We start from the raw sequence: 14936 nt of genomic DNA, 5'->3' as shown, positions 1-14936 counted from the left end.
TCCCCTTCTGCTGTGGAGATGGATCCAGTCAAGGTCCGAGCTATTCATGATTGGACTCAACCCTCGTCCGTTAAGAGTCTTCAGAAGTTCTTGGGTTTTGCTAACTTCTACCGTCGTTTTATCGCAAATTTCTCTAGCGTTGTTAAACCGCTGACGGATATGACCAAGAAAGGCTCTGATGTAGCTAACTGGGCTCCTGCTGCCGTGGAGGCTTTCCAGGAGTTGAAACGCCAGTTTACTTCGGCGCCTGTTTTGTGTCAGCCTGACGTCTCACTTCCCTTTCAGGTTGAGGTGGATGCTTCGGAGATTGGGGCAGGGGCCGTTTTGTCGCAGAGAGGCCCTGGTTGCTCTACTATGAGACCTTGTGCCTTTTTCTCTAGGAAATTTTCGCCGGCAGAGCGAAATTATGATGTGGGCAATCGGGAGTTGTTGGCCATGAAGTGGGCATTTGAGGAGTGGCGTCATTGGCTCGAGGGTGCTAAGCATCGTGTGGTGGTCTTGACTGATCACAAAAATTTGATGTATCTCGAGTCTGCTAAACGCCTGAATCCTAGACAGGCCCGCTGGTCATTGTTTTTCTCCCGTTTTGACTTTGTGGTCTCGTATTTACCAGGTTCTAAGAATGTGAAGGCCGATGCTCTGTCTAGGAGCTTTGTGCCTGATGCTCCTGGAGTCGCTGAACCTGAGGGTATTCTTAAGGAAGGAGTTATCTTGTCAGCTATTTCTCCAGATCTGCGACGTGTGTTGCAGAGATTTCAGGCTGGTAGGCCTGACTCTTGTCCACCTGACAGATTGTTTGTGCCTGCTAAATGGACCAGCAGAGTCATTTCCGAGGTTCATTCCTCAGTGTTGGCAGGGCACCCGGGAATTTTTGGAACCAGAGATCTGGTGGCCAGGTCCTTTTGGTGGCCTTCCTTGTCAAGGGATGTGCGGTCATTTGTTCAGTCCTGTGGTACTTGTGCTCGAGCTAAGCCTTGCTGTTCTCGTGCCAGCGGGTTGCTCTTGCCCTTGCCTGTCCCGAAGAGACCTTGGACACACATCTCTATGGATTTCATTTCGGATCTTCCAGTGTCTAAGGGCATGTCTGTCATCTGGGTGATATGTGATCGTTTCTCCAAGATGGTCCATCTGGTTCCTTTGCCTAAGCTGCCTTCCTCTTCTGATCTGGTTCCTGTGTTCTTCCAGAACGTGGTTCGTTTGCACGGCATTCCTGAGAATATTGTGTCGGACAGAGGATCCCAGTTTGTTTCCAGGTTCTGGCGATCCTTTTGTGGTAGGATGGGCATTGATTTGTCGTTTTCCTCCGCTTTTCATCCACAGACTAACGGACAAACGGAACGAACTAATCAGACTCTGGAGGCGTATTTGAGGTGTTTTGTCTCTTCTGATCAGGATGATTGGGTGACCTTCTTGCCGTTGGCTGAATTTGCCCTTAATAATCGGGCTAGTTCTGCCACCTTGGTTTCGCCATTTTTCTGCAACTCCGGTTTCCATCCTCGTTTTTCCTCGGGACATGTGGAGCCTTCTGACTGTCCTGGAGTGGATTCTGTGGTGGATAGGTTGCAGCGGAACTGGAATCATGTGGTGGACAACTTGAAGTTGTCACAGGAGAAGGCTCAGCGTTTTGCCAACCGCCGCCGCGGTGTGGGTCCCCGACTTCGTGTTGGGGATTTGGTATGGCTGTCTTCTCGATTTGTTCCTATGAAGGTCTCCTCTCCCAAATTTAAGCCTCGATTCATTGGTCCTTACAGGATATTGGAGATCCTTAATCCTGTGTCCTTTCGCCTGGATCTTCCGGTGTCGTTTGCCATTCACAACGTATTTCATAGGTCCTTGTTGCGGCGGTACGTTGTGCCTGTGGTTCCTTCTGCTGAGCCTCCTGCTCCGGTGTTGGTTGAGGGCGAGTTGGAGTACGTGGTGGAGAAGATCTTAGATTCTCGTCTCTCCAGGCGGAGGCTTCAGTACCTGGTCAAGTGGAAGGGCTATGGTCAGGAGGATAATTCCTGGGTGGTCGCCTCTGATGTGCATGCGGCCGATTTAGTTCGTGCCTTTCACGCCGCTCATCCTGATCGCCCTGGTGGTCTTGGTGAGGGTTCGGTGACCCCTCACTAAGGGGGGGGTACTGTTGTGAATTTACCTTTTGGCTCCCTCTAGTGGCTACTAGTGATTTTTCTCTGGGTATGTCTATCATCCCTTGTATGCTCACCTGGGTCGTTAGGTCAGGGGTGTTGCTATATAAGCTCCCTGGACCTTCAGTTCAATGCCTGGCAACGTTGATATCAGAGCTAATCTGTAGTGCTCTTGTCTACTGATCCTGGTTCCTGCGTTATTAAGCTAAGTCCGCTTTCTTGCTTTTTGCTATTTGTTTTTGTTTGCATTTTTGTCCAGCTTGTTCATTATCTGTATCCTTTCCTTGCTGGAAGCTCTAGGGAGGCTGGAGTTCTCCCCCCGGGCCGTTTGACGGTTCGGGGGTTCTTGAATCTCCAGTGTGGAATTTTGTTAGGGTTTTTGTTGACCATATAAGTTATCTTACTACATTCTGCTATTAGTAAGCGGGCCTCTCTTTGCTAAACCTAGTTCATCTCTGTGTTTGTCATTTCCTCTTTCCTCACCGTTATTATTTGTGGGGGGCTTGTATCCTACTTTTGGGGTCTATTCTCTGGAGGCAAGAGAGGTCTTTGTTTTCCTCTTCTAGGGGTAGTTAGTCCTCCGGCTGGCGCGAGACATCTAGCGACCAACGTAGGCATGTTCCCCGGCTACTTCTAGTGTTGGCGTTAGGAGTAGATATATGGTCAACCCAGTTACCACTGCCCTATGAGCTGGATTTTTGTACTTCGCAGACTTGCTGATATCTCTGAGACCCTCGCCATTGGGGTCATAACAGTCCTCCCTCTGTCTAAGACAAAATCTCTCCAACACTGAACTCCTTTGTATTTCTCCCCTCTACTACCCTACCGAAACCTAATATTTCCATTTCCATGAGTGGTTCTCCCATAACTCCCAAGCACGCTCATTGTCTTGGAGTTATATTTGACTCAGATCTTTACTTCACTCCTTATATCTAATCACTCACTTGCTCATGTCACCTACACCTTAAAAACATCTTGAGAATTCAACATTTTCTTACATTTGACTCTGCAAAAACTCTTACTGTTACTTTGATTCATTCTTGCCTGGACTGTTGCACCTCTCTTTTAAAAGGCTATAAATTTACTAAACTCACCCCTCTCCTATCTATCCCGCATGCAGTAGCCAGAGTCATATTTCTGTACAGCCATTACACCAATGCCTCCCTTTTGTGCCAGTCATTGAACTAGTTACCCATCCATTACAGAGTACAATAAAAATGTATTACTGTTACTCACAAAGCTCTCCACAATCCTGCACTGTTCTCCATCTCCTCCCTCATCTCTGTCTACCACCCTACCCTTTCTCTCTGTTCTGCTAATGACTTAAGGCTAACATCCTCTATTATAAAAATTTCACACTTCCGTGTTCAAGACCATGCTTGTGCTGCCTCAGTTTTCTGGAATGCACTATCCTGAACAATTCAATTAATTACCTGTTTCCGCCTTTTATTTGTGCTCTAAAAACAAATTCTTTTAACTGGCATATCGCCTCCCCTCATTAATGCCAGACAGGGGGACCAGGAGATGGGGCTGTCTTTGCCACCAAGAGAAATCAAGGTACAGAAATTTCAGGTTGCTTGTAGGTAAAACTTTATTCAAACTGATAATAACTATATACACAACACGTTTCGGCTATTTGCAGCCTTCTTCAGGTGTATCAGGTGTCTCCCTCATCACATTTGCCCATCTAATTTGGATCTTCATTGCCTACCAGCAGCATGGATAAACCACATTTGGCTCCCTTTTTTTCTATTTCCTGGTTGGAAGTCCCATGGGTCTTCAGCAGTTGTTTTCATGCGTATTCATGGTTGTTGTGTCACACAACCTTATCCGGTTAGCATATCCTTTATTTGCATAATTGTTATTTTCCAAGAAGACCCTATCTGTGCTTTTTTGCTCCTAGTTTCTACTATATAGCATAGAAGGTGGAAATACCATGCAGAGAAAAAAATATGTGCTAGACAAATAAATCTGAAAAGTCATTAAGTGTCAAACAAGAAAAGCTAAAACAAAATCACATACCTAAGGAAAACAAGGAGAAAAGGAGAAAACCATTCATTTCAAAGCAAACTTACGGTATCTAACATTTTTCAAAAACTTTTTCATTTGTCACAATTTGAATTTGATTTCTCTGCATTTTGATTTCCTTGAATCCAGTAAAGTTCCAGACCATATTTTTTTCTAAAATTCAAAAGGGCCAGGAAAAATTAAAATAAATAAATAAAAAAACTCATTGGAACTTCAAATATCTTTCTTGGTCTGGTCACCAGTGTGATCTTTACTGACTTATCTTTGTCACCTGCCCTAGTCTACAGTACATGCCATGCAATGTCATGATAGGCATCACATGTCTTCAGAACATCATGGCCTAGTCAGTGTAGGAGACACTGAAGATGCTGAGTCTTTAAGAAGATGCTGAAGATGGTCCATTGAAGACTATCGTTGACTGGACTGAAGAATATGACATGTTTGTGCAGCTGTACAGAAAAGGGTTTGGTGAACATACATTTTTTAATCTCTTTTCTTTACATATGTATATTACGCTCTGGGGTTTGGATCCTTATAACATAACAATTTATAGGACAATTGATTCAAATTGAAAAAAATTAACGCAAATGGAATTTTCAGGCCAAATTCAAGCTGAATTCAAATTACGGTATGTCAAATTTTCAGATTTTCTCATCAATACCACTTGTGCCTGGCATAGAGAGAATTATTAATAGTGATGATGAGATTACACTTATATTTTATTTTGAAGTCTGAAAATGGTTTATTAGCTTTTCTTTTAAAAATGTTACTATGAAGGATGGCACTGGAGAGATCACGCAAAATCCCACGTCTGCCACGACTTGTGAGGAACTCTCACTTCGCCACCCCGCCTGATGTCACCATTACGTCCGAGGAATCACGTAGTACACTCTCATCACTTGTACCAAGTGACGTTCAGCACTCCCTGGGAACACGTAAGGTGAGCTTGGCTCAGTTTTACCCAGACACCCTTCTGTTCACAAGAGCCCAGGAAGGCACAGAGAGTGAGAAAATGTGGCCCACACAGTCACTGACATGATAACACACTAGCTCACAACTGTAACAGGTCCCTTTCACTTGCACCAGTGAAACAGTGCCTGGTCAGCCTGATAGGACTGCCACCAGTTCTTCATTAGATATAAGCCTGGTCTGTTCATGGGATTATATAAGTCAAAATCATGGACCTATGAATTCGTGGATCGCGCTGAAAGAGCAACCCAAGGTTAAATTATATATTTAATCGCCTTAAAGGCACACTAGACAAAACACTATGCACACAATGGTCATATAGTACATATACAGTGGTCAGATATGCAAATAAAATAGTGGCTGGACAAAGTATGCAGATATAAGAGTAAGTTACCAGTCAGATAAAAGGCCTGGCTTGCGGAGCTGGGGATTTCACATGGGAGGTTGGTGGTCCCCTCTGTTCCTTGACTTCTCCCCACATGATGTCATTGTGACCTCCCAAGAGAAAAGCAATAGGCCATGCTTTACATCAGCATTTAACCCCTTTGGGTTATCCCCTCCTCCCCCTGGGCTAAACCCAAATTCCCTCCCCTTGCAGCTAAAAACTCGAAAACCTAAGATGGGTCATAACTCCTTAATGGACGGTCCAAGGGAAGTGGTTTTGCATCATTGGATCTGGCTGGACACCTGCTATGCGTTGAGACCAAACACAGCTTTGCTCCCCACTCTGGGGTTCTAGAACAGATCAAGACCCTGGAAGGCGTTCAACCTGTTCCAGAGATATCAAAAAATTTAACTGGTGTGTGGCTTGGATGTACAATAAGTCCATATTCTCCTTATGAAATTCTAGCTGTCTGAACAAAGCAGTCACACTGCATGGACTCGATAATGCAAACAAGCCTTTTCTCCTGAGCTTAGCTGTGTGAGATCTATCACTCACAGTTTTTGAGGCTTGACCACCTGTAGAGCTAGGTGTCCTGTTACAACTGGAGAAATGAAGTAGGTTTATAATCCCATGTCAAATAGGATACAAATGATTGACATGAAATTATATCTCCAATATTCTTCACAGTTTATTCTGCACTAGACAGTATGAATCCCTATGCCAACTTCATCCTAATTATAATGTGATGCATAGAATGTCATCTATTACAGCGCACATTTCCATCTCTTCTCATCCTCTGGAGTTCGGACTGATGACAGCTGCATAGACGATATGTTCTTCCTGATTTTGGTATGAAGCTAGATTTCTTGGTTGCAGCTTGGCCTTGTTTAGTTCAGTATAGAGAATGTTCTCCTAGGAGGAAAAGTTCATATATGTTTATATTTCTAATAAACAGTAATAAATCAAGAAAATGAAGAAATATGCCCACGCACATTCTTATGAATGTGAAAATGTAGCAATCAGCTCACCTGTCCAGGTGCACTGCAAAATAGTCCAGTAATAGCAACAGTCCAAATGATAGCCGACACTCGCATCTTCTTAAAATAATTGCTTTATTAATCCAGTTGTATAAAAGGCACAAAAAATGGTTGAACATAACAGCACAATAATTAAAAAGGCAGACAAGAAATATCTGCTGTGCTCCCAGGCATTATGTTTCAGACCTACTTGGTCTTTTGTCAAGCCTTACAAAGGACCTTGTAGGTCTGAAACATGTTGCCTGGGAGCACAGCAGATCTTTCTTTTCTGCCTTGTTAATGTTTGGGCTCTTGTGTCAACCATTTTTTGTGCCTTTTATACAACTGGATCAATAAAGTGCTGGTGATCATTTAGACCGTTGACATTCTTATAAATGTATTGTTTGTCTTTTTAAGCTAAAGCTATATTTTTAGAAACTTAAAAGATGCAGAAAAGTGCACAGTTCAGATCAGTAGTGCTACCATGTCACTGGCACAAACTGCCAATATTCAGGAGAGCACTGCAAGTAGGAAGCTGGAAGACAGAATATTATAAATAACATAAATAATATAAAACAGAGCTATTCAGAAGCAATACATGTATACCAATATACCATTATCTGCATAAATCATTTTCAATCCATAAAAACATATAAGAATTGATATTCTCCTAATATTTTCTCTAAAAAAAAAGAAACATCTTGGAGACTTTAAACCATTTGCTAAAGTATAAAATGGTGATAAGAAAGGAAAACTGAATTGGAAGCTAATTTAAGTATAAAAAACAAGCACAAAATTTACTTAAACTAGTTACTGTATATACATTGACCCTTTTTCCTGGTTATTCAGAATTAAACTCAGACATCTGTGAAACAGTCTGAGTACGGACTCATGTACAGATTGGCCGTGGATATTCTGTAACTCGACAGCTTCATCACTGTTAAATTTGGGTTAGGAGACCTGCATTTTTTCCCTAATAAAATGAATGAATGCAACAATGGATGGAATACTAATGCACCTGTGTTTTAACCCCTTCACGACAATTGATGTAAGTTTACGATCAGAAGGCAATTCCCACAAAATGATACAAATTTTCAAAATGATACAAATTTTATATCATGGCGATCATGCGGGCACAGGAGCTGGGTCCGCACAATCGCCGCCTCGTGGTACTTATAGCCAAGCTCTGGCTGTCACGGACATAAGAATGCACGCACTGCCACAGTCCATTTATTCCTGTAAATGTCGCGATTGATAGCCACCGTATAGCTCCATCAGCAGAGAAATAAAAAAGGAATAACTCTCAGAATATAGCACTGCAAAAACAATTCTTGGTTTTTGTTCATTCTGCCTCTCAAAGCTCAGAATGAAAAGAGATAAAGTAAAGATATGTGCTTGAAAGAGGTCCAATAAAGACATCAACTCGTCCCGCAGAAAACAAGCTCTCACATGACTCTATCAGCAGAAATATGTTAAAATGATAGCTCTCAGAATATGGCGATTCAAAAACTGTTTTTTTTTGCAAACAAAAGGAGTTTAGTGTATAAAAGCAGCCAAACATTAATTTGGCATCTCTGCAACCGCACCGACCCAAAGAATAAAGCTGTCTAATCACTTACACATCATGAGGAATGGTGTAAAAATGGATAAAACTAAGTATTGACCTGCTGTTGATTTGTTCTTTCTGCCTCTCAAAAATCACAGAAAGGCTCAGTGCACATTTATCCTGTGCTCTGCGCTGAGCGCTTACACCATGGTTTCTGTGTAAATCTCTGAAATACGTGAGTCAGACAGAACCCCCGGCTGAAGATACCCTATAATGAGGCAGATGGAGACACTGTAGATGCCATCTGAACTGTGATCTGGTAGTGTACGTTTTATTAAACATGCAAAAATAGCACGGGCCGCCACAGTTTTAAGCACCTTTGAAAAATAGTACAACACTGGATAAAGGCCAGATGGATTCCATAGTATCTCTGCTGACTTATTATAGTGAATGGACCTTTCAAGGGTTTCATCTGAATCACATAATTTGGATACTTAGAAGGAAGTGCACAGCTTGGAGCACAGGATAAATGTGATCCAAAATGTTATGTAACATGTTCCCAATAAAAGCTTCCACTCAATTCACAAAAAAAGCAAGTCCCTACTCTGGTTGGTCATCTGTCAATAAAAATATGTGGGGGTTGCACTTTACTGGTAGTAAAAAAGCATTGCAAAAGAAAAATGGCTCCTTGCATCCCAAATCCAGTAAATTCCGGGCTCCCAAATCCAAATCGCCCTTCCCCCGAGCCCCAGTGTGTCTAAACCATATTCATCATCCACATGTTTGGCATTTCTGTAGCGATGAGAGCCAGCCTAATTTATGGGTGCATGTTTCCAGAAGCATGAGCTGGGCATAATGTACTGGTCACTACAACATACTGGTCACTACAACGGCATATATGCAATTTTCACTTGGCAACATCCACTGATGCTTGTTTCTGGAAGACATGCATGGAGTCAAAATCATGACTTAGCTAAATTCCCAGAGGGGTGTAATTTAAAAATGGGGTTACACGAGGAAAGATTCTGCTTTGTGGGCACTTAGGGGCACTTTATATGGAGTTCCCAAACTATTCTAGGAAAATCTGTGCTCCAGGAGGTAAATAGCGCTCCGTCCCTCCTGAGTCTCGCCATATGGCTAAGCAGTACTGTACAGCCACATAAGGGGTATTACCACGTTTAGCAGAAATTGTGGGTCAAATTTTGGTGCCATTTTTACCCATTTGCTAATGTGAAAATGTAAAACAATATTTGGTATAGTGTAAAATGAGGTTATTTAAAGAGGATTTAGGCTGTTCTGGCACCTCAGGGGCTCTCCCAGTGGGTCATGGCACCTGCAAACAATAACAGCAAAATCTGCACTGTAATCTGGCGCTCCTTGCCTTCTGAGCTTTGCACTGTGCCTGAAAATTAATTCCCGATTATATGTAGGGTATTGGTGCTCTCAGGAGAAATTGCAGAACAAACTAAAATTTGTAAAAATTATTTTAGGCTAGGTTCACATTCCGTTAACAGCAGCCCATTCAACACATGCGTTAACAGGCTGCTGTTAACACAAGTGCTGACATGACATCGCGCTAGCGCAGATAGAGCTAGCAGATGCTCTATCTGCGCTAGCAGTGATGGACCCGGAAATGCTGCAGCCCACATCCCGGGGTCCGTCACTCAATGACGGCACATCGCTCGCGAACGCCCATTGTGGGCATGCGCTAGCGATGCGTCCGACATTGGATGGCGTTAACGGACTGCGTTATACCACGTTATTCCGCGGTGTGCGACGGATGTGTCGTGTTGTGGTGGACCGTCGGCACAAAAAAAGTTACATGTAACTTTTTTTGTGCGTCGTGTGTTGTGAATTCTGCTCTTGGGCTCCCTCCGGTGGTTATAAGTGGTAATGTTGTGAGTTCTGCTCTTGGGCTCCCTCCGGTGGTTATAAGTGGTACTGCTGCTCCTTTGGATTTCAGTAGTCATCAGGTGCTTCCACTTATTACCAATTCTGACTGGGCTATTTAGTCTGGCTAGATCCTTTAGTTAGTGCCAGTTGTCCATTGTTTCTTGGTGGATTCACATCTCTCCTGGATTCTCCTGCTATTCTGTCCAAATCATCAAAGATAAGTCCTGGCTTTGTTTTTGCAGTCCACATACTGTGGACTTTATTGTTCAGTGCATTTCTATGTTTTTTTGTCCAGCTTTGTCAGTGTGGATTTATTCAGTCAAGCTGGAAGCTCTGGAGAAGCAGATTTACCCTCCATGCCTTTAATTAGGTGTGGAGATTTTGTATTCTCTGTGGTGGATATTTTCTAGTATTTTAATACTGACCGCATAGTACTCTGTCCTATCCTTTCTATTTAGCTAGAAGTGGCCTCCTTTGCTAAATCCTGGTTTCATTCTGCATATGTTATTTCCTCTCCTCTCAGTCAATATTTGTGGGGGGCTGTCTATCCTTTGGGGATTTTCTCTGAGGCAAGATAGCTTTCCTGTTTCTATCTTTAGGGGTATCTAGTCCTCCGGCTGTGTCGGGGTGTCTAGGCCGTGTTAGGTACATCCCACGGCTACTTCTAGTTGTTGTGTTAAGTTCAGGGTCTGCGGTCAGTACAGGTACCACCTCCTCCAGAGCACGTCTCATGCTGCTCCTAAGCCACCAGATCATAACAGTACAACTGGCCCACAATGAGTTAAATGCATCTCAAAAGAAGGGAAGAAAAGTGCTGAGCCATTTTTTTTCTGCAGTCTACTTTGTCTTCTTTTCCCTCTTAATCTCTGGGTGGTTCAGGAGTTTGGCGCTGGCATGGATGTTCAGGGTTTGGCTTCTCGTGTGGATCAACTTGCTGCAAGAGTGCAGGGTATTTTTGATTATGTTGTCCAGGCTCCGGTTTTAGAGCCTAGAATTCCAACTCCTGATTTGTTTTTTGGGAACAGGTCCAAGTTTTTGAGCTTTAAAAATAACTGCAAACTGTTTTTTGCTCTGAGACCCCGTTCCTCTGGTGATCCCATTCAGCAAGTTAAAATTGTCATCTCCCTGCTGCGTGGCGACCCTCAGGACTGGGCATTTTCCCTTGAATCAGGGAATCCTGCTTTACTTAATGTAGACACCTTTTTTCAGGCACTAGGGTTATTGTATGATGAACCTAATTCAGTGGATCATGCAGAAAAAACCTTGTTGACCCTGTGTCAGGGTCAGGAAGCGGCAGAATCATACTGACAGAAATTTAGAAAATGGTCTGTGCTCACTAAATGGAATGAGGATGCTTTGGCGGCAATTTTCAGAACGGGTCTTTCTGAAGCCGTTAAAGATGTTATGGTGGGGTTCACCACGCCTGCTGGTCTGAGTGATTCTATGTCTCTGGCCATTCAGATTGATCGGCGCTTGCGCGAGCGCAGAGTTGTGCACACGATGGCGTTGTCCTCTGAGCGGAGTCCTGAGCCTATGCAGTGTGATAGGATTTTGACTAGAGCTGAACGGCAAGGATTCAGATGTCAAAATAGGTTGTGTTTTTACTGCGGCGATTCTGCTCATGTTATTTCTGATTGTCCTAAGCGTACTAAGAGAGTCGCTAGGTCTGTTACCATCAGTACTGTACAGCCTAAATTTCTCTTATCTGTGACCTTGATCTGCTCATTGTCGTCATTTTCTGTCATGGCGTTTGTGGATTCAGGCGCCGCTTTGAACTTGATGGACTTAGAATTCGCCAAGCGTTGTGGTTTCCCCTTGCAGCCTTTGCAGAACCCTATTCCTTTAAGGGGCATTGATGCTACACCTTTGGCTAAAAATAAACCTCAGTTTTGGACACAGCTGTCCATGTGCATGGAGCCAGCACATCAGGAAGATTGTCATTTTCTGGTGTTGCATAATTTACATGATGTTATTGTACTGGGTTTTCCTTGGTTACAGGTACATAATCCGGTGCTGGATTGGAAATCTATGTCTGTGACTAGTTGGGGTTGTCAGGGGGTTCATAATGATGTTCCTTTGATGTCAATTTCCTCTTCCCCCTCTTCTGAAATTCCTGATATTTTGTCAGATTTCCAGGATGTGTTTGATGAGCCCAAGTCCAGTTCCCTTCCTCCGCATAGGGACTGTGATTGTGCTATTGACTTGATTCCAGGATGTAAGTTCCCTAAGGGCCGACTTTTCAACCTGTCTGTGCCAGAACAAACCGCCATGCGGAGTTATGTTAAGGAGTCCTTGGAGAAAGGGAATATTCAGCCATCTTAGTCACCATTGGGAGCGGGATTCTTTTTTGTTGCCAAGAAGGATGGCTCCTTGAGACCCTGTATTGATTATCGCCTCTTGAATAAGATCATGGTCAAATTTCAATACCCATTGCCTTTGCTTTCTGATTTGTTTGCTAGGATTAAGGGGGCTAGTTGGTTTACTAAGATTGACCTTCGAGGGGCGTATAATCTTGTTCGTATTAAACAGGGTGACGAATGGAATACTGCGTTTAATACGCCCGAAGGCCATTTTGAATACCTTGTGATGCCTTTCGGGCTTTCTAATGCTCCATCTGTGTTTCAGTCCTTCATGCATGATATTTTCTGCAATTATCTTGATAAATTCATGATTGTATACTTGGATGATATTTTGATTTTTTCCGATGATTGGGAGTCTCATGTGAAACAGGTCAGGATGGTATTTCAGATCCTTCGTGATAATGCTTTATTTGTGAAGGGGTCTAAGTGCCTCTTTGGAGTTCAGAAGGTTTCTTTTTTGGGTTTCATTTTTTCTCCTTCGTCTATAGAAATGGATCCTGTTCAGGTTCAGGCCATTCATGATTGGGTTCAACCCACATCTGTGAAGAGCCTTCAGAAATTTTTGGGCTTTGCTAATTTTTATCGCTGTTTCATTGCCAATTTCTCCAGTGTGGTTAAACCCCTGACCGATTTGACGAAGAAAGGCGCTGATGTGACGAATTGGTCCTCTGCGGCTGTTTCTGCCTTTCAGGAGCTTAAATGCCGATTTACTTCTGCCCCTGTGTTGCGTCAGCTGGATGTTTCTCTTCCTTTTCAGGTTGAGGTTGACGCTTCTGAGATTGGGGCAAGGGCCGTTTTGTCTCAGAGGAATTCTGATGGTTCCTTGATGAAACCGTGTGCCTTCTTTTCCCGAAAGTTTTTGCCTGTGGAACACAATTATGATGTCGGCAATCGGGAGTTGTTGGCTATGAAGTGGCCATTTGAGGAGTGGCGACATTGGCTTGAGGGGGCCAAGCACCGTGTTGTGGTCTTGACCGATCATAAGAATCTGATTTACCTCGAGTCTGCCAAGCGGATGAATCATAGACAGGCTCGATGGTCCCTGTTTTTCTCCCGTTTTGATTTTGTGGTCTCGTATCTTCCGGGTTCTAAGAATGTTAAGGCTGATGCCCTCTCTAGGAGCTTTTTGCCTGATTCTCCTGGAGTCCTTGAGCCGGTTGGAATTTTCAAGGAAGGGGTGATTCTTTCTGCCATCTCCCCTGATTTACAATGGGTGCTTCAGGAATTTCAGGCTGATAAACCTGATCGCTGTCCAGCGGGGAAACTGTTTGTTCCTGATAGATGGACTAGTAGAGTGATTTCTGAGGTTCATTGTTCTGTGTTGGCTGGCCATCCTGGGATTTTTGGTACCAGAGATTTGGTTGGTAGGTCCTTTTGGTGGCCTTCTTTGTCACGGGATGTGCGTTCTTTTGTGCAGTCCTGTGGGACTTGTGCGTGGGCGAAGCCCTGCTGTTCCCACGCTAGTGGGTTGCTTTTGCCTTTGCCGGTCCCTGAGAGGCCTTGGACGCATATTTCTATGGATTTTATTCAGATCTCCCTGTTTCCCAGAAGATGTCTGTTATCTGGGTGGTTTGTGATCGGTTCTCTAAGATGGTTCATTTGGTACCCTTGCCTAAGTTACCTTCCTCTTCCGATTTGGTTCCATTGTTTTTTCAGCATGTGGTTCGTTTGCATGGCATTCCTGAGAATATTGTGTCTGACAGAGGTTCCCAGTTTGTTTCTAGGTTTTGGCAGGCCTTTTGTGCTAGGATGGGCATTGATTTGTCTTTTTCTTCCGCATTTCATCCTCAGACAAATGGCCAAACCGAGCGAACTAATCAGACTTTGGAAACTTATTTGAGATGCTTTGTGTCTGCTGATCAGGATGATTGGGTGGCTTTCTTGCCATTGGCCGAGTTTGCCCTTAATAATCGGGTTAGTTCGGCCACTTTGGTTTCGCCCTTCTTTTGTAATTTTGGTTTCCATCCTCGTTTTTCTTCAGGGCAGGTTGAGCCTTCTGATTGTCCTGGTGTGGATTCTGTGGTGGACAGGTTACAGCAGATTTGGACTCATGTGGTAGACAATTTGACGTTGTCTCAGGAGAAGGCTCAACGTTTTGCTAACCGTCGTCGGTGTGTTGGTCCCCGGCTTCGGGTTGGGGATTTGGTCTGGTTGTCTTCCCATCATGTTCCTATGAAGGTTTCTTCCCCTAAGTTCAAGCCTCGGTTTATTGGTCCTTATAAGATTTCTGAGATTATCAATCCTGTGTCTTTTCGTTTGGCCCTTCCAGCCTCTTTTGCCATCCATAATGTTTTCCATAGATCTTTATTGCGGAGATATGTGGTGCCCGTTGTTCCCTCTGTTGATCCTCCTGCCCCGGTGTTGGTTGATGGGGAGTTGGAGTATGTGGTTGAGAAAATTTTGGATTCTCGTTTTTCGAGGCGGAGGCTTCAGTATCTTGTCAAATGGAAGGGTTATGGCCAGGAGGATAATTCTTGGGTTGTTGCCTCCGATGTTCATGCGGCTGATTTGGTTCATGCTTTTCATTTGGCTCGTCCTGATCGGCCTGCGGGCTCTGGTGAGGGTTTGGTGACCCCTCCTCGGGGGGGTACTGTTGTGAATTCTGCTCTT

General features: G+C 43.8%; 1 protein-coding gene across 1 annotated transcript in view; it reads right to left on the bottom strand.

Moving 5' to 3' along the window:
- Positions 1-5383: 5383 nt before the first annotated feature.
- PILRA (paired immunoglobin like type 2 receptor alpha) overlaps positions 5384-14936 on the bottom strand; it is a 201247-nt gene continuing 191694 nt past the window's right edge. Inside the window, exon 10 of the mRNA XM_077261660.1 lies at positions 5384-6423. Within this exon, the coding sequence (XP_077117775.1) occupies positions 6301-6423 (123 nt within the window). The 3' untranslated portion in view covers positions 5384-6300. The remainder of the gene's footprint in view (positions 6424-14936) is intronic.

This window comes from Ranitomeya variabilis, chromosome 5, assembly GCF_051348905.1.
Source record: "Ranitomeya variabilis isolate aRanVar5 chromosome 5, aRanVar5.hap1, whole genome shotgun sequence".
In the NCBI taxonomy this organism is placed as follows: Eukaryota; Metazoa; Chordata; class Amphibia; order Anura; family Dendrobatidae; genus Ranitomeya; species Ranitomeya variabilis.
Note: the sequence above shows the minus strand (reverse complement) of the source record. Positions and strands in the feature narration are given on the sequence as shown.